The sequence below is a fragment of the Leiobunum rupestre genome, chromosome 3 (genome assembly GCF_980474605.1).
Source record: "Leiobunum rupestre chromosome 3, qqLeiRupe1.1.hap1, whole genome shotgun sequence".
In the NCBI taxonomy this organism is placed as follows: domain Eukaryota; kingdom Metazoa; phylum Arthropoda; class Arachnida; order Opiliones; family Sclerosomatidae; genus Leiobunum; species Leiobunum rupestre.
Window position 1 is genome coordinate 53,531,568 of NC_143386.1, and position 23,900 is coordinate 53,555,467.

The window sequence follows — 23,900 nt, forward strand, 5'->3', positions numbered from 1 at the left end:
GAATGTCGTCCCGCATTCTTAAAAACGTTGGGTTAAATGATTTTTGTTATTTCATTTTTAAATACTTTTTGAGTCAAAAATAGCCCAAATGTAGGTGAAAATCTTGAAACGCAAAAATTGGGTTAAACAAAATTAGGTTGTTTTTAAGATAATTTAATAGCAACCCAAAATTGGGTCATACTATCAAATTTAAAGTTCCCACGCGCCAAAGACGATATGAGCATCGAAAATGTGTCCATCGAACTTGTAGTCTTTGGAAGACTGGAAATTAAAAATTTCGGGCCATTCTTGCATCATTTGATTCGTTTCCATGAGTGCTTGAAAGGATTCTTAATTTTTGATTCTATAAAGGTAGAATATTTTTAATTTAATTTACTATTTATAATTTAAGTTTTTCCAATATTTTTTTTTATTATGTTGTGTTGATATTTCAGCGGAAGAACGTAATGAGCTCCCTTGTTTAAATTTATTGCAAATTGCCAAGGCCTTACGATATTCTTTCCAGTGTGATCAAATTTATAAACCAAATTAATTGTTAATTTATAACCCAAAATTAAGTCATATATTAACCACATTTTGGGCTAATGTTCAATCCATATTTGGGTAACTTATAAATTTAACCCAAAATATCGTTATGAAAAGGCCGAAGCTATTTGGGCCGACATTATCGGCCCCATTAGCACCCAGACTAAATGGGCCGACATTTTCGGCCCATTTAGCTTTCGTCGAAAATATTTCTAACTGGGCCCAAAATTTACCTTTATCTCTACGAGTTGTGGAAGAGCTATAAATAAAAGAAATATTATCTTTCCATTGTATCGTGCACAGCTTTCATTATGTATCGCTCACTATCTTGAATTTCTACTGATTTAGTTTCAACAACCTGTAATGAGAGTATCAGTAAACAAACCTTTTGAAATGAAGACATAATCTAAATTGTACATTTGGGTTAGAGATATTGAAGTAGCCAAATCGGAGACAGAATCTATTTCTGGGCAGTCAAGCATCGACACTTCAAACAAGTTATCTTCATACCTTTTAATTACACAGTGGGACTAGTTTGAAGCAGTCCCAAATTTTGGGCCTAAAACTGTAATAACTAACCACTCGTCTATTTCATATTTAACAGGCATGCCCTTACGAAAATATCTTAAGAAATCTTAAGAACATTTTTAACGAAAATGTTTGGGAATTACTAACGAGTTTCCCTTAGGAAACATTGGGAAGTTTGGCACATTTTTCCCATGACCGCTCTTAATAATTTCTTAAGAAAATTTGAAAAGGAATCCGTAACATTTCCCATTGAAATTTCCCAAAGAAATTCGTTTCGCTTTCCATGGATTTTACCTTTGCTTCTTAAGAATTGTCCCTTGCCCTCCCAAGGGTATCCCTTCGCTTCCCAAGGAATTTCCCTTAGTTTCCCAATTGTATTCCTTCGCTTCCCAAGCATTTTCCCTTAGTTTCCCAATTGTATTCCTTCGCTTCCCAAGCATTTTCCCTTAGTTTCCCAATTGTATTCCTTCGCTTCCCAAGCATTTTCCCTTAGTTTCCCAATTGTATTCCTTCGCTTCCCAAGCATTTTCCCTTAGTTTCCCAATTGTAGTCCTTCGCTTCCCAAGCATTTTCCCTTAGTTTCCCAATTGTATTCCTTCGCTTCCCAAGCATTTTCCCTTCGCTTCCCTAGTAATTTCCCTTCGCTTCCCTAGTATTATCCCTTGCCCTCCCAAGGATTTTACCTTTGCTTCCCAAGGATTTTACTTTCGTTTCCCAAAGATTTTCCCTTCGCTTCCCAAGGATTTTCCTTTCGCTTACCAAGGATTTTCCCTTCGCTTCCCAAGGATTTTCCCTTCGCTTCTCAAGGATTTTCCTTTCGCTTACCAAGGATTTTCCCTTCGCTTCCCAAGGATTTTCCTTTCGCTTACCAAGGATTTTCCCTTACTGGTTTCTAAAACAAAATATTCCAAAAATGTTTATTTATTCAAAAATTTTTTTAAAATTATGAGGCTTCCTTGATTTGATTCTTCGTGGTTTGGGGAAATTTTTCCACCCTATGGTTCATCTTCTTTCAAACAGCTGAAATTTCTTTTATTTTTTCTTGTTTTGTCCTTTTTATTTAAACTTCTTGAGCGTCAGGAAATTTTGTACAGGTGTTACCTTAACAATAAATTAACTTATGAATTCCTGGTAATTTTAAAACGGCTTATAATTAAAAACAATCGGATTAAACTTATTATTGCTTCTATCCTGGCTGGATCCAATTGTTTTTTTTTGGCTGTGATATGCTGATACGCAAGTTTATATGTCGGTTCAAAACATAAACATTTTAACCAATTCGAATGAGTTTAAAGTATTGGAATCGGGGCTATTACAAATTTTATTTCCGATTGAAATGACCACAAGGAAAAAACTAATCTCAATCGATGACGAAAAATGTATAAAATGTTTAAAAGTCGTCCGAGGGGACTTTGTACCCTAGGAGGGGTTATACAACCACCGTGTCTGTCTGTCTGTCAGGCCTGCGAACGCGTTCGCATTTTCGGGGCAAAGGGTAATCACTGCGTACCCAGTTTCTTAGAATCAGGGGGAAAAAAATTCCAAAAGCGCCCTGTTTTTGTCATTGGGTGTAGAATAATTTTTTAATCGGCCGGGATTCGAACCCGAGCCCTCTTGCACGACAGGTGAGCGTTCTACCGCAGAACCACGCTTTACTGAAAATTAAAAACTCTTCTGAGGAGAGGTATATTTTGGCTTGCCAACTTGTTAAAATTAACATAGTACTAGATGGAAATTAATATGTTAAGTTTATTTAACCAAAAAATTGAATTTATTCGATTAAGCTAAAAGTCATTTCCTTGTCGTAAAACGAATGTTTAAAAATAAAAAATTAAAACTTAAGCAGCTTTTTATTCTTTCTATTTTAATATCTATACCGGCTATATAAAACACAAATCTTTGCAACCCAATTTGATTAAAGCGGTTAATTGCGTAGGAATTCTTACTATTTAAACAAAATGCTTACTTTTTCCAAGGTGCTTGGATATTCCTATAACTTAAGAAGTCTTAATACCAAAATTACTTATTTTCCTCCAAGACGGTTATTCCCAAAACTTCTCTTTAATTTCCTTAAGAATTCTTAATACCAAAATTAATTATTTTCCCAAGACGATTAATCTCAAAACTTCCCTTGAATTTCCTTAAGAATTCTTAATACCAAAATTAATTATTTTCCCAAGACAATTAATCTCAAAACTTCCCTGTAATTTCCTTAAGAATTCTTAATACCAAAATTACCTATTTTTCCCAAGACGGATATCCTGAAAACCTCCGTTTAATTTTCTTAAGAACTCTTGGAAATTTTTTGCCAACGTTCAAACTCCCAAAAGGTCCTTCAAAGCCCCTTGAAATTTCTTAAGATTTCTTAAGACCTTTTTTGTAAGGGTGGTATCCACAAATGAATAAAAATAGTTTACTATCACTTGTCTATATTTCAGTTTCTGAATTAGATTTAAGCAGACCATCGCTGTCAGATAGGTCATTTAACTTGTAAAATTGCCAATAAACATATTATATTACGAGGTAGTAAAAATTATATACCTTTACAATCCAAAAATATTAGCTTAGAGTTTTGGATCCTGATTAAATCAGTTTAGTCTTAAATAAGCACGGCTATCTTTATCACACCACCACAGCCTGAAAAATGATTTATGCTTCTTTAAGTATAATTTATAATCACAATAAATTATGACAAAAGATTTTGATCAGGATATGTTTCAATAAGTGAACTACTTAACTAAAACCTTAATTTTAAAATTTTCACGTGATCAATAGCGATTGGGAAAAACCGCGCGACGCAAAAAGTATTTTTTTAAAGGATTAACAGATCCATCTAGCTTGGATGGATGAAAATATGACTAAATGAAGCTCTGAATTCTAAATAATTATAAATTTTAAAGGAAGGACGATAATAACGCAAAAAATATAAATCAAGGATCAGTATAAACAGAAGTAAACTCTAAATTTTGATTATTTCTTTTCTCTCAATTTCTTACAAACTACACTGAGAGAAATTTATATTGTATGAATTACAGAAAATATCTGGCAAACAATCATTCCAGAAATGTTCTGATTTCTTTACAGATATTTCCAAAATAAAGGTTTACAGAAACAAACTGTTTTTTTTTAACAGATAAAAACAAAATTTTCACTTACAGATTAATTATGTAAAAAATACAGATATTTGTATTGTAAATTTCCCAGAACAAATATGTCAAATAAAAATGTAACGTTTTTTTTTAATCATTGTTCTGTACATATTAAAGAATGTTTTGTTTTAAGAACTGAACAACTTGTGTTTCCATAAAACGTACTTCTGTAAATATGGCATACCGTTCTGTAGGACAAACTGAACAACTTGTATTTATATAAAACGTACTTCTGTAAATATCGCATACATTTCTGTAGGACAAACTGAACCACTTGTGTTTTTATAAAACGTACTTCTGTAAATATGGCATACTGAATGGACTTATTATACAAGAAAAGATTATTCCCTCTAAATGTTAATCCGGGTTGCCACAAAGTTTTCATTTTAAAATTCCCCGAATTTTCCAGGTTTTCTCTGACTGTCTAACACAATTTTCATGGACCAATCAGTAGCGTAGCTAGGGAGGCGGCCCGCCCCAGGCGGCACTTTTCACTTAATGGTAATCGAAGCGACGGTCAATACTTCATTTTAAACTAGCTTTGAAAACTATTTCTATGTATTAAGGGGGCTGCAAAAGGTCTAGCTACGTCACTGGGGCCAATGTACCTACTTTTATGAAATAGCGTCCAAATCTTACAATTAAATTATTTTAAGTTAAACCATAACTTCTTTTGAAGTGGTAATTAAATATGAACAAGAGCACATAATATGCTGACGTTAGAAGGCTATAAAGAAGTTATAGACAGTAAATCTAATGTGGTCACCGGCCAGTGATGGTCGTTGTTCTACCCCTGTGAGAACAGTGTGAGAATCTGAGAGGAGGTGAGATGCGCGAAACTTCAAAAGGAGAGGAGCGTGAGAGGAGTTTCACAAAGTACGCATTTCAGAGAGAGAGAGGAGATTGAAAGGAGGTATTTTACGACTTCCATAAACGGAAAAGAGTGTGAGATGAAAACAAAACTAGCGGGAGTGTGCTCGAGGTTAGATTAATTAGCGAAATTCGATGAGAGGAGATGAGAAACAAAATTAGTTTACGGTGGTTAGAGGAGATGAGTTTGAGTTAAAAAAATTAGAAACGGGAATGAGGTGGAGTGAGAGTTATCACGAAATTTTTAGAAATGCCCATCACTGCCTAAAACTGACGCAGGGTTCATATGATACAACTATAGGCAAACCGATTTCTCTGATATTTCCAGGTTTTTCCATTGATATGTGGTCGATCTCGAGCCGAACATTCATAAAACCTTTAGCATAGGAAAGTACAGGAAGTGTCACACTTTTTAGTTATTATCTCACTTTTGTTATTACCTATAATTATCAGACATGAGTGAGGCGGCAGCTTTTTTTCTATGTCACTAATAGGAGTTCCAGCCTAAAATATAAGAAGAACAAAGAATAATTTCATATAATTGACGGCACAACTTGTTCTTTCAATAAAGCCCCACTTTTTCCCCGGATCCCGAAGTATGTTGGAAGAACTCGAAAATGATTTGTCAAAAAACGTCCAAAATATTAGAAAATAATTCAATATTATTATAGTACAGTCCAAAAGAAATAATTCAAACAATGTCATCTACACGAGTTCTACTACAGTCGAACTATGGTCCCCAGAAAGCTAAGTATGGTTTGTACACTCTTTGCGTCTATGTCCGTCACGTGTTCTACTGCACCCATTCCCATATAATAAAATTTAGCCAACGGTTTTACTTAATACAATAGGTGTTTCCATAAAATAATAAATAATAATTAATTAAGCTTGGTTTTAAATTAGAGCCTCACCACCTTAGCTCCAGTCTACGTCACTATTTACATTCCTTAAATTCAAAACTGAAACATTAAAATCGTATAACTTTAACTTACGCTGCTGGCGCCCCCAGGTCGCGGGAATTTCTGGGCTTTTTAAACTCGCATCGAAACATTTCGGTTCTCATTCATTACCGCGTATATATTACAGCCGTGTCTATTTTGGAACCGTTTCCGTCCCAAAATAGTCCTCGTCTATTTAAGCCCGTTTGACGGTCCAAACTAGCCGCTACCAGGCCTTTCGGCAAACGGACCTAAATAGCCCAGGACTATTTTCAAACGGACACCACGGTATATTACCTTTAATACTAATTTTATGTTAATCAAAATAAATAAATAATACTGACCAATAACAATAATTATGATCTTCGGAATAAATTGATGATTTCGTTAAGCCTAAGAATGGAACAAAATGACCAAGGCTTGCCTCGTCTTCTTGTCGGGAGCGCTCCAATTTCGATTAACTTCAGTCAGGAGTCATGAGCAGCGTTGCCATGTCAAAAACCCGAAAATTATTGCACCCCTGATCGAAGATTATTAAAGTGTACCATGTACAAATTTTAAAACAAAAATTCCCAAATGCTCAGATTTTTGTTAACAAAAGTTTTGAACCTTTTATATCTTATTCTAATGCGAATACAAGTTAACTTACGGGTTAGAATAATACAAAGAAATAACTGACAACTGACTCTGCAACTGCATTTCGTGAAGCCACCATAGAAATCGGATAACAAACTAGTACGATATCTGAAATTTTGTCGCGTGGTCCGATTAGAACTTTTAAAGAACCCTGCCTTTGGTCCATGCTTTTTATTTGGCTGGTAACGAAAGTTACGCCATCAGCGCCGCACTGGTGAACCACGGTCAACTTTGATCACGCGCTGTTCACGCTACGGTGGCCAACACATTCGTCGAAATTCCGCGAGCAAGGATTTTCCCCCTATAAACTGTACTATACCGTGTAGGAGTTCAGCGCCACGCTCGTTTTTATATTGGCTTCAATGTAAAAACTATTCTAAAACAATTAATCCGCTAGGGGCGCTCAAATCATACACATCTTTTGCTCATAGGTTAACACAGAAACGTCAGCGAATGAGATGGCCGCTGTAGCGCGAGAGAGCGCGAGAGATCAAAGTTGGCCATGGGTGAACTAACACTATATTTCGCCTAAGATTAAATGGCCGACTTTAGTTCGCCACTAACGCGGTTTTTTTGGAAATCTTTAAAGCGACTTATGTTTAGTTATAGTTGAAGAATGGCTCAAAAATGCGTAATTAAATCGTGTAAGAGGAAATACACAAAAGAAAACATATCTTTTCACAGGTTAGTGTTAGAAATAGTTTTCTTTTTACCATAATTTCCAATCGCTAAGAACGCACTAAAAACGCGTTTCTTTCAAATCATATAAACATAATAGAAAGCTACTTTTCAAGGTTCAAAATATTTTAGGAGTAATTACTCAAACAAAAACCTATCTTTTCACAGGTTACTATTAGAAATAGTGGTTTTACACGCAATGGTTATGGGGGAAACCGGTGCACAGTAATTGTTTATCTCGAATATCTACGTTAGTGGCCGACTACCATCTCGCGCAGGTCAACACACACCGACGAGCGAGTTTTCTATTTATTATAGAAAACAACTTCAAAGTAACTATTCCCTGTAATTTTTTGCGCGAAAATCGAACAGCATAAATCTGATGGTACTTGAACCGTTGATGAGAGTACTTGAACCATCATCGATGGCGCGAGTACCATCATCGACGGCGCGAGTACCATCATCGACGGCGCGAGTACCATCATCGACGGCGCGAGTACCATCATCGACGGCGCAAGTACCATCATCGACGGTGCAAGTACCATCATCAACATTTCACAATTTTTAGGTGACCCCTGACTGAAAACACAGAAGCTTAAAATAAGGCAGGTCCTTTTCGACTGTGATTAAGCAGTCCGTAACTAACGCAATAGCAGAAATGTGCTGGGTATAAAATTCAAAGGTACATATGTTAAATTGTACTACCTTGGGTGTTACGATTTTTTAAACGCATATTTGGTCAACATTAGGTATCCGTAAATTTTTCACCGTAACGTCGGCGGCTGCATGCGATACGGATGCCGATTTACCGGCTCTGAGAACAATATGAGATTACAAAATTTCCCTCTGTTCGCAAAAAAAAACACTCTTCGTCTCAAAACAAGTACAGCGTAGCTTGTGAACACAACGTCAAAATGATTGGAATCGACCTTTCTCGGCGCCGAAAGCACTAAAAGAGAAAAAACATCCCTCCGATCTCGCTAAGCTCGTTCACCGCGCCGTAAGCGAAACTGAGAGAACAATGCGTCTCTTCGCTTAGAGAGAACACGCCCTGCATAGCAACAGCGAACCGGCCCAGAGAGAGATACCTCTTGCTCTCATGGAACACGCACTGTTAGAAGAAGCCGGGGCGACTCGGGCCTTCAGCGCATTTGCACTAAAATCAAGCAACTATTAGCAACTTGAACACTCACACGCTCGAGAGTAATCAAATCTTTTGCCCACCTCTGCAACCAAAATGTACAACATCATCGATGAACGTTTTTTTGCAACTATTTATTTTACAATAGTAAAAAAAAAACAAAATTATGGTGCATAGTTCTGACGGATAAAGCATTTTCCTGGTATTTTCATTATAAACCAGGGTATATAATATGAAGAAGAAAAAGTGGTTGGGCGATACTAAAAGAATAGAAGTGTGTCATAATTGTTAGCCCGGTGTACCTAGCAACAGAGGCTATACCACCTTAGGCTTATCATCAGAGTGCCCTACGCCAGCGTCCCCAAGCCCGGACAGGTGACCACTCAACCCAGCAGAAGGTGCAGCAATGGGTGGACCATTTCTCACCTCGCACACAGCGGTGGGATTAAGAGTGGATGCTATGGGAATTCCAGTTGACACCCTACCTACGTACTTCTGTTTATTGTCTATTGGGCCATCGACGTTCTCTCTTGAGCGGGACAGACGCCCTTCCTCTAGCTCCTCTATCAACCTACGTAGATTCCTACGTAACAATATTCATTAACGCATACCGTGTCAAAATGTTTAATTGCGTGTTTAAAATATACCGGGTGTTTCCAAAGTTTTGCAAAATTTTTAAGGAGTTTTAGGGTAGAGTTGAGAAGTATGCCCCTGGAAGTAGGCTGCAACAAGCGAAAAGCAAGCAGCAGGGACATTAAACACTGTTTAAGTTTAGTTTTTAACGCTGGTTACCTAGATTTGTTTACAAAGTCTTTTTGACCAATTTTTTTAAATGTATATATTTAGTAACTTTTTGTGAATATTCCTCTTTTAAATGTTATTGGAATTACAATTTAACTTATTGTTTAATTTGCTTAATGATTTAAACAAGAATTCTAAAAATTTCTATAAAATGTCGATTAAAGAAGAAATAATAACTAAATAAATATCATGTTTTTGATTGATAGTGACACCTATTATCACGTTAAGTCGAAAGTTTCAGTCCAACCTGGGCTCTATAGTGTCAATTTTTGAGTTCTTGCTTGAAAATCTACAATGATCCACAACCCCAAAATTTCACCATCGCGCAAGCGTATCAACATCCGTGAATTATATATAACAGAGCTGGTCCGAGACGATCAGTCAATACGCCTCAAGTAATATCTTCACCGAGGGTTATTAGTTAAATAAAATACTATAAAGCTATTTTTTCGTGCTTAAGCTATCAATATTTTTATGCATATTTTATCTCTCCGTCATTCGGTTTTTTAACAGATAAGAATAAATTTTTTACACGCTTGGTTTTCGGTATAAAACACCCTGGCATTATCTTTCTTGGTCACATTTAAATTTACGTCTTAGGTGTAACCGGTCGTTGTTGTGTTACTTAAGTATTACTGGAGGTTTTAGTCTTTCATATTGTCTCGATCACTTGACCGTTGCGCCCGATTTGCCGTGCTGTAAACTTTAACACTTTCTTCAGGGAAATATAGACGTCGGGGGTGGTTAACTTTTATTCAATAGATAAAGCTCCCAAAATTATTCGTAAAACGTTTTGATCAAGTAATTTATATTTCTGTATTATCCGATTAATTTATGATAAATTTGTAAAATGTATCGGAAAAACGACTTTATTTTCGATAAAAGCTCAAATATTACGAATAATACATGTTTTTTAATCATTTTCCGTTAAATTAACCGGTAAATTTCTTTCTTTACATTTTTTTTCCGAAAAAAATTAATTTAATCATGGATAATGATTAACCATCCCCGACCTCTAGGGAAATTACACTTCTTCGAAAGAGTTTAATTGAAAACATGTGAACTGAAAATAATAATTTTATTCAAAAAATATTAATTTGTATATAATTAAAATTATGTTTGGCATTTTCACTATTTCTAATGGTAAAATAGTATTTATAAGAAACACAATTTATCGAACATTCTTTAGAGGGTATTTTTCATACTAATAAAGAGTCTATATGAACACTTCAATATGACGTAATTACCCAATTATTATTGTTAGTGAGCTCTTATAGGTGCAATGCAACTTTCAAAAGGACATTTGAACACCTTTATATGTGTAATTTAATTGTTTGTCTTAATTGGTTATTAGAGGTGTGATTTAACTCTTAAAGGGACATATTTACAGCTTTTAAACTGATTTTACTCCTTAAATGGGTATATTTATGCATCTATAGGTGTGATTTAAGTCTTACCAGGTGCTACTAAACTGTTTTAAAGTGTGCAATAACACCATTAAAAGTGAGATTTTACTCTATAAAAGGGTGTATTTACACCAATTTAGGTGCTATTTATCTCTTACCAAGTGTCAGATCAAGTTCCCATTGTTCATCTATCCCATACACTATCGTCTTGTTTCTTCGCAAAATTGCGTCTCACTGGTTTGTGTAACGTGTACGTGCCTTACCATTTTCAAAATTATCTCACGTCATTTAAGTTCACTTTAATTCTCTTCGCCCGAGCAGCCTGATAAAGGCCGCGAATGCCTCCGTAACTACATTGAAGTATAATTTTCCAAGGTTATCCATTCCTCGTACAGTTCATTTTACGTTCTTGATACAAGTACGCGAATTCAAATAGTTCAAAAACGGCAATAATAAATACCATCAAAAACGCAGTAATAAATTTGGGTGATTTTAAGTATGATAACGATAAAGAGGTTAGCAACCAAGAAGGAGTAGGGTCGTTGCTTCCTTCCATGATGAGGTGTAATGCGTGAATGAAAGAACTGAAACCTGATATTGGATTATATTCTTTATTTAAAATTTATCCAACTCAATAATCCATTGCCATACATAGATTTGGGACTTGGGGGAAAATTATCTAAATTATTATACTCCTTCTCGCGTGAATCGTTAGAAATAATAGGTACATTATCAATGGGGGATTCAAAGGGGAATTTCGATTTTACAAGTGATTTTGGTACATTTTACTTTGTCAGCAATTCATAAAAGTTATCTTATTCAACAATTTCGTGTTTTGGTTTGGTTTGTATCCTTTAACTGATTCGTGTGAAATGTCCATGATATTAGATCTAACTATAGGGCATCCTTTATAAATAAGTTCACCACTGCATGGTAGACCACTCAATTTTACTGTTTCTTTCAATCCTCTTGTACAAAGCAATGACGGGTTTAAGATGAGGATCGCGATAGCTATTTCGGAATACCAATCTTTCTTTCTTTTCAGTGCTTCAACGATTTTTGCCTCCTTAGTCCTTTTGTTTCGTTGTAATGAATGTTTACACAACTCCACTTTTTAAGATTAAGATTCAGAATATTTAAAACAGTTTTCGTATCAAAGTTTTCGACAAGTTTCGGTTGTGAATTGAGTCGTCGATAAACGTCTCTATGCACTTGGATCATATTTCTAGCCATTTTTGATAGCTCTACTTATATCCGCGCCTGCTGCACTGCTCACAAGAAGTGGTGCTAAGAGTAACAGTAAAAATCATCCTTTCGAAATGTAAAACAATATTTTTTCAATTTGCGATGGTATTGGGTTTGACATTGCCACGAAGAACATTAATACAACATTCCACCATAGAAACTACAAGAGGAATAGAAAGAGTCGATGAAACGTGTTACGGGCTCGGTACGGGCAAAAGGTTCTCCGTCCATTTCCGCTTGAATATAATTGGCCGTCATTTCCAAAGCTTTTTTATTGATTGGACCAGAGATAACCGGAAATGAAGGGAGAACCTTTTGCCCGTGTCATCTTATAAAAGCACGTACACAGGCAGGCCTTCTATTCCTGTGGTAGTTTCTATGATTCCACAATAGCTTTAATCGCGTCGTTGTAAGCATATTTGATGGCGGCATTTCTCTGGCAGGAATTATACTTAGACATATATTTTAAAAACTCCTTATGACTATGAAATCTTTTCGTTTTGGGATAAAAACAGCAGCTTTTTCTCCTGTTATTAGTTCGGTTCGTAGTCTGTGATCATCGGACGTAGTTGGTTTCAAATCCATCCATAAATACCCAAAGTCTGTAGCACTTGCTTCATGAAAGGCGTCAATGACGTATTTAATGTTAGTTGGAGAATTCTGCCTAGCCAAATGAAATATCGCCGATTTGTCACGTGGTGTCTTGAAAATAATCGGATTGAGTGCGTTTAAATTTAATGTTATAATTTCCTTCCCAGGATAATATAAATTTTGCATTAGTACCAAAACCGACGTGTTTTTATGATGATAACCTCTTAAAAACAAATTCGTGACATCTTTGTTATTTGATATTTCACAAAGTAAATCATCAAGAATAACAAAATTATTGACATTTGGGTCTAAAATTTTAACATCTAATAATGCTTCCTGAAAATATCAAGGAAATGCGGTCCTATTGAAAAGCTCTTCGAGCCTGTGAAGGTACAAGATTAATATAATTTTTCTAAATGGATATACTGTTTATAGGCAAAAAAAGTAACTCGATGACTTGGGTGTAAGGTGGGTATTAGCAAGGTTCATTATTATTACTTATTAACCTAATAAATGATTAAACACAGGAAATTAAAACACTTGTGATGTCTAAGGCTCCATTGCCATTTGCATCTTAGAAGACCATAGGGCTAGGAATTTCCGATAATGTTATGTAAATGTAAATTAAAATAATTAAATATAGGCATTATCCGTGTATACGAGCGGTGCAATTATACCATTGAATAATTATTATCCGGAGGAGACAGAAATGAAACTAAATTACAAGAACATTACATCTAAGGCGCAATTAAACGATAAATTACAGTGTAAAGTAATCAATTCCTCGAAGAAAATTACCAATTTTAAAATGATTTGTCGAAATGAAGGGAGTGGAAACAGACGCGGTATAAACGAAGAAACTACAGACCCTGCACTAAGACTACGAAAAATGCACGCATCAAAGTCTTAAATAAAAACTTACTGTGCCGCAAGTGGCCCATTATCACAACTTATATGCTTCGTCCTCTCTCAATTTATCAGCTAATAAAAGTTGCTTATCTGTTATCTGGCCTTTCGAAAGGAGATAACGGATTTAAGCTTTAATAATTGTCGAAAGGGATAATCAACTAGAAAGAGGGAAGAAATCGGCTACGGCCGTGTAAAAAAACCAATCAGCCACCTTTTATATATGAACAGTTCCTTATATTTTTAAACCTAGTTTTACAGATAAATTAACTCCACGTCGTTTTAAATTATTGTACAATCAGTGGAAATTCAAAATAAAATTTGTACAAAATGATGAACGTGAGACCACAGGGGAAAAACCCCTCGCCGTGGGATAGTATCAACTACCTGACCAAATACATGTTCTGGTGAGGCATTATTTTACCATCTGTAAAAGGGAGTTTTTCAAGTGGCTCGACGGTCTTCTAGGCTGATTTGTGTTATTGATAAAACCGCCGTGACAGCGAGCGCCGACGCCAAAAATCCAATACAATTTTTAGTGAAAACCAGCTTTTAGACCTTATGCGTTTTTTTTGCGTCGACGTTCGCCATCGCGACGTTTTTGCCCTAGTGAAAACCAGCCTTGCCTAATGTATTTTTTTTTGCGTTGACGCTCACCATCGCAGCTTTTTTTCCAAGTGAAAACCTACCTATCGGCCTAATGAATGGTTTTTTCGTCGACGCTCACCATCGCGACGTTTTTGACCTAGTGAAAACCCAAGGTTGCTAGAGACGCTAATATAGGTGTGCTCGCGCAGCCCTTTTTAAAGCCTTCAAATAAGAGACGAGATGAACGTGACAGGGTCTGATGACAACGTCACTAAAACATTCGATTAGCTCCTCAGGCGTAATAAAGAATGCTAAAAAATACATCAAAAATACATTGCTTGGGTACGGCAAAAGTCAGAGCAAATATAGTCCGAGGACATAAATAACTTCTTAAAATCGTGACGTCGGTGACAGACAATTGAAACATAAAGGCAAAAAAAATTACCATTTAAAATCAAGCGTGAGCACCCCTTGGTGAAAACCAGCCTTTAGGTCTTATGCTTTTTTTCGTCGACGCTCGCCATCGCGGCGTTTTTCACCTAGTGAAAACCAGCCTTTAGAGCTAATGGTTTTTTTGCGTCGGCACTCGGCATCGCGACGTTTTTGCCAAGTGAACACCAGCCCATAATCTAGCAGCGTTGATATATTCGTCTTAACATTTTAAATGCTAGCTGGACGTTGCCGTTATTCAGAATGGGATATAAGAAAGAACTGGGGGAAGAAGATCTGTACGACTGCCCTCGCGACGATGGCTCAGTTCTTTTAGGCGACAAGCTGGGACGGTAAGTCTTTTTCACGCACATTGCGGCCTCCTAAATATATCTCAAGCACGCTTGACAAAAACATGTACTTTTTGTAGAGAAAACGTCGCAGTTGCAGAAACTAAAATGCGTCTGAAACTAATTGTATTACAGGTCTTATCAGAAGTTTAAAAACCAGACCCCTTTCTTGGAGAGTATACTTATAACTGCTAAAACATAGTTTGTCGATAAAAAAAGCGTTTTCAGTTTTCTCGCCGCGTGCGCCATAACCAAATGAATGACCCCTGTAAGATTGTAATTAAGATAATAGGAGAAGGGTGAGGAGAGTAGCCCTATGATTTCATTTTACTTTGATTTTGTGGTGACGAATAGTTCGAGTCAAGGTGGAAATGTTTCCCAAAAAGGGCTTACGGTTGACACTTTGGCAGCTAAATTCAGGATAAGTAGACGATTGTATCATTTTACTCTCTTTTTTGCCGCTTTTGAGGATGACTTAAAAGTGTGTCTCTGATATTCTGACCTTGACGAATACTTCACGGTGATGAGTAAATAATTTTCTCCACTAGAACTGGCGAATAGTTTAATTTATCGTAAAAGTAAGGCAAACGACCAGGACAAGAGGTAGATACTTCATTTCTAAGTAGTTAATTATAAACTTCTGGTAGTGGTAAGAAATTATGGGAAAATCTAAATGAAACGGATGACTTATATTAAAAGTTAATTTAACAATCCTAAATTATTCAGCCATATAAAATCAATCACTTATCATCAAAAGGCAACTGAATTTGTCAAATGATTAGTAGAAAAATATCTTGACAATATTATGAACGATAATTGGTTGAAAATTAACACATTGTTCTCGCTGTTGAAACTCCAAAACACGCCAAATAACCAAACGCACTTGTTGACACTTATAGAGAATGGGAGGAAGAATTACGACGTCAGAAAACTATAAAAAAATACCGAGTCAGTTTGAGGTTGGCGGTTATACGAGCCTTTGGTAAAACGTACTTTATTCAATCCTTCTTTTGTCTCGTGGAGGTAATTAAGACAATTAAAGTGGCAATTGAGATACGTTATAACAACTTTCGGTTTTAGGAATGCGTCACGGGAGTCTTGCAACCCATATGTCTAGGTTGGCTGATCAGGTACTTCAGCGAACCCGGTTCTTTGACAGATTTGGAGTGTTACTTTTCAGCAGCGGGCGTCTGTTTCTTCACCTTCGCTAACGTCTGCTCGTACCATCCGGTCTTCTTCGAGATGCTTCGATCTGGAATGAGGTTACGTGTAGCGGCTTGCACTCTCATTTACAAAAAGGTTGAATTTATAACATCTTAATACCACACACGAGATTATACTAACTTCCTTAAGCCCAACAGTCGCTGAAACTAAGTCAGAGATCCTTGGGTAAAACGACGGTGGGTCAGATGGTAAATTTGCTGTCCAACGACGTCAACCGATTTGACCAGGCAGTAGTTTATCTGCCGTTCTTTATCGTTGGACCCATTCAAATCATCATCGTCTTGTCCATTCTATGGGACCATTTGGGAGTATCCTGTCTCTTTGGATTGGTGGTCTTGCTGCTCTTCATCCCCATCCAAACATACATGGGGAAAATCTTCTCCAAACTCAGGTTACCTTCACGGCTTAATACGCTTAGAAACGCCAGCGCGGACAAGATTGAATTAAACCAAATCTTTTTTACTTTAACAGATCTCACACCGCAATCCTAACAGACGAGCGAGTTCGACTCATGAACGAAATCGTGACCGGGATGCGGTTAATTAAAATGTATACTTTGGAGTACCCGTTCGCGCGGCTGGTTGCGATGGCTAGAGCGAAAGAGATTAGCCGTATCCGATACACATCCATCCTACGAGGGTTCAATATCGCGGTTAACTTTGCCGCTTCCAAAGTCGTAGTCTTCGTCTGTTTCGTGGCCTATATTTTAATGGGGAACCACTTAACGGCCGAGATCGTCTTCGTCAGTATGAGTCTGTACAACAACCTGCGTCTTTTCATGACTTTCTTCTTCCCTATGGCCATTTCGCAATGGGCCGAGGCCAGCATCTCGCTGGAACGAATTCAGAAATTCATGGAACTGGGCGAGCAAGAAGAGTTTACGACCGTCGACCAAAGTAATTTGAATGTCGAACCGGACAAGTGCGGAATTTGGTTGAATAAAGTCTCTGCCAAGTGGAATGAAGTGAGATTCGTCTTATAAATAAACATAAGACGAATCAGCCCGTTTAATAGGAGTTGTTTCAGGAATCTGAAGAAATGACCTTGAGTGACGTTAATATGAATGTCCAACCGGGAGAATTATGGGCCATCGTTGGTCCCGTTGGTTGCGGAAAGGTTGTAAAGTTTTCGTTTATTTATCTAATTAATTTTCACGTATCTTAAACGAAGATCTTGAAATGTTCTGTATATTAAACAGTCATCCTTGCTCATGTCTATCTTGGGCGAGCTCCCAGCCAGTAAAGGAGAAATTAAAATACGCGGAAAGATGGCCTACTCATCTCAAGAACCTTGGGTCTTTGCGGGAACGATACAGCAGAATGTCCTCTTCGGATTACCTATGGAGAAGTACAAGTACCAAAAAGTTCTTCACGTATGCGAGCTCGACACGGTAATTAGAATTTTTTTTTAAAAGTACTATGATTGCAATTCTCAAGTTAACGAACCTACCCCAGGACATTAAACTCTTACCGTACGGTGACCAAACTTTGGTTGGTGAGCGAGGGGTATCCCTTAGCGGTGGTCAAAAGGCGAGGGTCAACTTAGCCCGCTCTATCTATATGGATGGCGATGTATACTTAATGGACGACCCCCTCAGCGCCGTCGACGTTTCAGTCGCCAAGCATTTATTCGACAAGTAAATACAGTCTCATTTAACGAAATGACTCAAGTAACAAACTTAACGTTTAGATGCATTAACGGATACATTAAAAATAAAGCTCGTATTCTCGTTACTCATCAAGTACAGTTTTTAAAGTCTGCCCATAGAATAATCATCTTAAAACACGTAAGAACCAGCACTATAATTCACGTTGGTAAGGGTATTCTCATGAATTCAGCGTTAAATACACAGGGTAAAGTAATAGCCTTAGGCAGTTTCCACGACCTGATCAACCAAGGATACGACCTTTTGGCTATGGTGGACGAAGAAACGGCACGAAAGACCAGCGAATCGCAGAGTATACAAAAGGACGAACTACTTACCCCACTGCCCACTCCAGACCCAACGACTTCCATGTACTCGTCCCTAACTTCATTGGCGTCCATGGGCCTGGCGCAAGACGTTGATATAGATAAATTAAACGTTAGATCACTAAATTTGACCATATTCATTTCACAAAATGAAGGTTCTTCGCTATAGAAAGATGACCCCAAGCAAGGCGCCGAGCAGAAAGGTGAGGGGTCAGTAAAGGGTTCCACCTACTTCAATTACATCAAGGCCGGTGGAGGTTTTTTTCTCATTCTATTCGTCATTTTAAGTAATCTCTTGGCGCAGTTGATATATAGCTACAGCGATTACTGGTTGTCCTTGTGGTAAGTTAAAGATTTCTCGTTAGGAAACGCCAGTTTAAAAAATTTCTCCAAGGACCAACTACGAAGAAAATAAAAATAAGGAAATTCCATCAAACTCAACTAACGATATCGATCTGGTGTTTCCAAACGACACGACCCCGTCTTCTAGGGGAATTACGTGGAGTGACATCACCGGGGACTTCACGGACATCTACACCAACATTTACATATATTCCGGGTTGATGGTGGCCCTGTTTGTACTATCTTTAACCCGAGCAGTAGCTACGTTCTTCATTTGTATGGAGGCATCCATAAACATGCACAATACCATGTTTCAATGCGTTAGTCGAGCCCCAATAGCATTTTTCGATAAAAACCCCGTTGGTGAGTAACGATTACTTTGAAGTTATTGAAAGCCATTAATGCAACACTGACCTTGCAGGTAGAATTCTTAACCGTTTCACCAAAGACTTGGGTCTAATCGATGACTTCCTACCGTTCACTCTCGTCGATATGTTGACAGTAAATACTTTTACAAAAGACATATCTTGAGTTTGAAAATAAGACATAGGCCTATTTCAGAACGTTTTGACTTTACTGGGCATCTTGGTCGTGGTCATCTACGTCAGCCCCTACGTCTCCATTCCAACTTTGCTACTCTTTTTCGTCTTCTTTTATATACGGAGGGTTTACATCCGTACCGCGAGGGACGTCAAGAGACTCGAGGGAACAAGTAAAATTAAGATCTGAATTTATGTAGTTGCATTATTGGTAATCTATTCTTCTCGGGGACAGCGAGGAGTCCAGTTTTCTCCCATTTATCGACGTCATTATACGGCATCACGACCATCAGGTCCTTCGGCGTTCAACGACAGTTCGAACGGTACTTTTGCGCTTTCCAGGACATGCACACGTCGTCCTGCTTCATTCTCCTGTGCATTGCTCGGTGGCTCGCCATTATGCTTGACTTACTAACGGTGCTTTACATAACTTTTCTTACGGTTTTTCTCATAGCCGTGGACACAGGTCGGTTGTGCTTGTCGTATACATGTATCGTAGCTATATCGATCTAGTATTCCAGGAACAACCGGTGGTAACGTTGGTTTGGCTATTTCTTCGGCCTTGATGTTAACAGGAACCTTCCAATGGGGAGTAAGACAGTTTTCGGAATTGGAGAGTCAAGTAAGTACTTGAAACTTGATTATAAAGTGGATAATTTAACTGGTTGTTCGTTGTAGATGACAGCGGTAGAAAGAGTTCTTGAATATAGTAAACTGAAACCAGAAGCCGAACTAGAAGCTCCCCCGGATAAGAAACCACCTCCAGATTGGCCAAAACAAGGATCCATAGAGATGAGTAACTTAAGTTTGACTTATCCGGATACCGCGGACGTACCGGTGCTGAAAAACCTTAACTGTCACATCAAGGGAGGTGATAAGGTGGGTATAGTGGGGCGAACTGGGGCGGGGAAAAGTTCCATCATCACCGCCCTCTTTCGAATGACTGAGCCGCAAGGAACGCTGACCATTGACGGGGTCAACAGTCAGGAGATAGGTCTTCACGACCTCAGAAGCAAAATCTCCATCATCCCGCAAGATCCGATCTTATTCACGGGTCCCGTGAGAAGCAATATTGACCTGTTCAATGATAAAAATGACGAAGAATTGTGGGCTGTTCTCGAGGAAGTAAGCGCGACTAAATTAATAAGTCATTTCTTACCAAGTATTTAAAGTCATTCGATGGGCGTAGGTTCAACTGAAAGAAGCGGTTATGAATCTGCCCGGAGGACTGGACAACCAAATGTCCGAAGGAGGTAGCAACTTCAGCGTTGGACAGCGACAACTTATCTGTCTGGCGAGAGCTTTACTGAGGCGGAATAAAATATTGGTTCTGGACGAAGCCACGGCTAACGTCGACCACAAGACGGACGCTTTGATACAAAACACAATTAGGGATAAATTCGGTCATTGTACAGTTCTGACCATCGCTCATCGTCTTAATACCATCATGGACTCCGACAAAATTCTTGTAAGGGCATTGAAAAAATGGTACTTCGAATGTAAATTTACAGTCGCATCTCAATTTAGGTATTGGACGCTGGGCGAATAGTGGAGTTTGACGAACCGCTGGCACTCTTGGACCGAGAATCTTCTCAATTGACCAATATGGTCAAGCAAACTGGACCGGTCATGTCCAAGCAGTTGTACGAAATTGCCAAAGAGGCCAAAAGAAAAAACGACGTTGGACAACATAGCGTTCGAAGAAGCAACAGCGGTATAAACGGAATAGGTTCCAACAGTGTCAAATCATTAGACACGTCGATAATAGTTTAAAATGTGAACACAAAGTATAACTATTTATTATTTAATCATCATTTTCTTAAGTTTTTTCGTAGTTTTTTAAGATGTATATTAATCGTGTCTTATTAAAATAAAATTATTTTTACGTTTTCTAAAAAATTGACCAAAAATCTCCCTTAACATAAAAATTTCTTAATGCAACCGAAAACGTAGTTCAGAAATGATCAATACCAACTAAAAATCAAAGTTTCAAGCAAGTTGGTTTTAATTGAAATAAAGTACGTATAAAATCGCAAAAATCATTTAAATGTATAAACGACCAGCTTGAGGGTCTCCAATCTTAAAGAGGAAGTTACAAATAGATTTTCGAAATAGAAAGTTAACTACTTTATATATTGCTCGTTCATTTGATGATTGGTATGTTACCGTCGTTAAGTTTAATATTTTTAGCTAATAGGATAAAGGCGATTTCAATAAAGCAGTACTGAAAATTTCATAAAAATTGGTATAACCGTTAATTTATTATAAAAATAAGAAGTCGAAGTGGTTTTCGGGAATTATTTAATCAATTTTCGGCCTCTGAAGGTCAGGAGATGGGGATGAATACGTATTATCATGAATTTATTCATTCCCACCATGAATATCGAACTATACCATTACCCTTTCTACCATCTGGGGCTGAGATGGGCGGTACCTTTCTGCGCTTTACGTAATCACTTGAGCCTATCAAGAGACAGGCGTTTGTCGTTGACTCGATCCACAAAACGTTTCCGTTATTGCGCGATTCAAACGGCGAAGAAATGACTGTACTTTAACCATATTACTTTATAATCATAAATAAAGAAATTTCTTATTAATATTCTTAACTTTCGTTTAATAAAAAAGATGTGTATTAAAATTTTAGAAACTTCCAGTAGTGAGATTCAGACTTCACTCTAAAGTATAATTTTCCAACCCCTGACGTCACGTCAGGGGTTGGAAAATTATACTCATTCTCTAAAAGTGCCAATTTTATGGAAAAAAGTCAGTTTCGATCTCAAACATTATTTAATTTAATTAATAACAACTTTAATTTGTAAGTTACATATTTATAAATAAGACATTCAGCGCTATAAATATAACCTACATTCACAGAGATATATTGCGTTTGAGATTCGTGCAACTACCACTTTTATATTAAAATGGCTGCGGCTTTTATTCTGAACGATAATTTTCTAGGGCCTAGTTTGTGACGTCATGGACTATGGTTCTGTCTGATTTTTTCCCACTACATCTGGTAGATTATATAGTCCCCACTATCCTACTAAGATGATTCTTGTAATTTATTTGCTAGATATTATGGCGATGCCCAAGGGTACTGATCGAAATAAATTGTCATTGGCTAGCTTCAAAAGCAGCCGATGCCGGGATGGTGACGTCCGTGGGAAGCCCGAAGCTCATATTTCCCCATTGATATCAATGCTGTTGTATTGTCTTACCGTCGTATATTTGACCTATTTTGTACTTACATGCAATTAGTATCCATTAAGACCCTTTTTTATAGTTAAATTATGTAAACTAAAGTAAATAACCAAAACATTTCATTGAAATAAAATAAATTTATTTTTATTCGGTTTAAAGATCTCAGCATGCAGTAAGCCTAGGCCAAAACAGTGACGATTTCACGAGTTGAGGAACTGAGTAAATAAGGAATTGTGAATCATTCAGTGATTGACTCCATTGAATAAACTTAATTGAGACACTAAACGTATAAGAAAAGATAATCAAGATTTTTAAAACAAAAGCGTGTTAAAATATCTCTATTTCAGATATAATAAAGAAAATAGTGCTAAAAGTGTGTACTTAGCTTTTATTCTTAAGCTCGGTCTTTAAGCTCTCGTGATTCGGAAGTTTTCTCCTTCAGATAGACTAACTGCCCTAAGTTGGTCTCCAATAAAAGAGCGTCGTCTCTATCTTGATCTGGTGACCCTTCTTGAAAGTTGAAATTTGTACTGTACATTAAACGTGCCGCGGGACACTTTCTACCTAAATTGCATCTAAATAGAAAAATATTTTAACGTTTTTTTAAATTTAAATTTTAACCAATAGGTGCTATAAGAAAATTGTCAATGAGAAAATTCTAGAGCGTCACCGAAAACGTACAAATAGCGTTGGCGCGAAAAAAATAAACGTCTTTTTCACTGACAAAATACGACTTGTAAAAGTGACAAGTTGGACAAGCTAAAATAACTTTTTTTTTAATTACATTGGGAGAGTAGTGTAACTTTATGAAAGTCAGAAATTTGTTTTATCTGGTGTTTATTGCAATAAAAACCGCTGGAAATCGAGGAGACAATGGCAAAGAAGGTAATACACGATTTAATTTCGTAGGATTAAAAATGCGAAATTTTTGAAAAAACAAAGAGATATTTTATTTATCTACTTACAAACAAAATTTATAAGTACGTTTCGAAAAACCACCTTCGGCTGCGATGCATGCTTGGGTGCGAACAATCATATTGTCAAAGGCAGCTTGAATCATTTCCGGGGTTACTTCCCGGCAAGCGCTTTCAATTCATTGACGCAGCTCTTCAAGGGTCTCAACCGGAGTGGCATACACCTTGTCCTTGACGAAGCCCCAAAGAAAGAAATCTAACGGAGTCAGATCGGGTGACTTTGCTGGCCAGTGTACGGGACCGTTTCTCCCTATCTATCGTTGTGGAAATTCGTTGTTTAGGTAATTTCTCACGGCTCTGTGGTAATGAGGTGGGGCACCTTCTTGCTGAAACCACAGTCTTGCTCGTTGCGCCAACGGCAGTTCGTCAAGTTGTTGTGATATTACTACGATAATATATTAGACTCTAGCAGATAATGTCTTTTATTCTTCCCGGCTCGATCTAAGATGATAATTTGAGACGTTTTACAACCATTTCCAGTCTACATATTCACTGCTTCGGAGGCTCTTCTTAAGGTTTCTTCCCCCACTTCTTTCCCCCAAGATTTCAAGGCGTTTCTAAAAGACACACAAATCAAGACGACGACTTTTTTAGACCTCTTTTATAATCGTTCTTCCAAGGACATCTGAAAGTATTGTCTACAAATGTAGTATCATCTTTAGTGTTCCAAATTCCCACTAAACATTCCTTATTAACGTTATTCCACGTTCTAGGATAACTTATTTCAGAAAGTCCAACTTCATACGCTCCCTCGAGTTTAATGAGTTCCCGTGAAAAGACCCGAACTCGCTTAAAGTAATGTTTTTGACGAAAATGAGGGCAACGTAATATAGAAACTCATAAAACTACGATTTCTCGCACCCAAGAG

At 37.3% G+C, this 23,900-nt stretch overlaps 1 protein-coding gene across 1 annotated transcript; it reads left to right on the plus strand.

Annotated features, from left to right (window-relative positions):
• Positions 1 to 13,592: 13,592 nt before the first annotated feature.
• On the plus strand, positions 13,593 to 20,708 carry LOC149952593 (ATP-binding cassette sub-family C member 4-like). The gene is made up of 20 exons (XM_090168639.1): positions 13,593 to 13,821; positions 14,674 to 14,784; positions 15,681 to 15,804; positions 15,862 to 16,080; positions 16,143 to 16,396; positions 16,477 to 16,969; positions 17,032 to 17,121; positions 17,204 to 17,395; positions 17,460 to 17,641; positions 17,695 to 17,791; positions 17,858 to 18,088; positions 18,146 to 18,318; positions 18,371 to 18,681; positions 18,740 to 18,819; positions 18,880 to 19,030; positions 19,093 to 19,323; positions 19,379 to 19,479; positions 19,536 to 19,982; positions 20,047 to 20,325; positions 20,385 to 20,708. Exons 1-20 carry the CDS (start codon positions 13,745 to 13,747, stop codon positions 20,628 to 20,630), a joined length of 4,089 nt encoding a protein of 1,362 aa, XP_090024765.1. The 5' UTR covers positions 13,593 to 13,744; the 3' UTR covers positions 20,631 to 20,708.
• Positions 20,709 to 23,900: the final 3,192 nt, after the last annotated feature.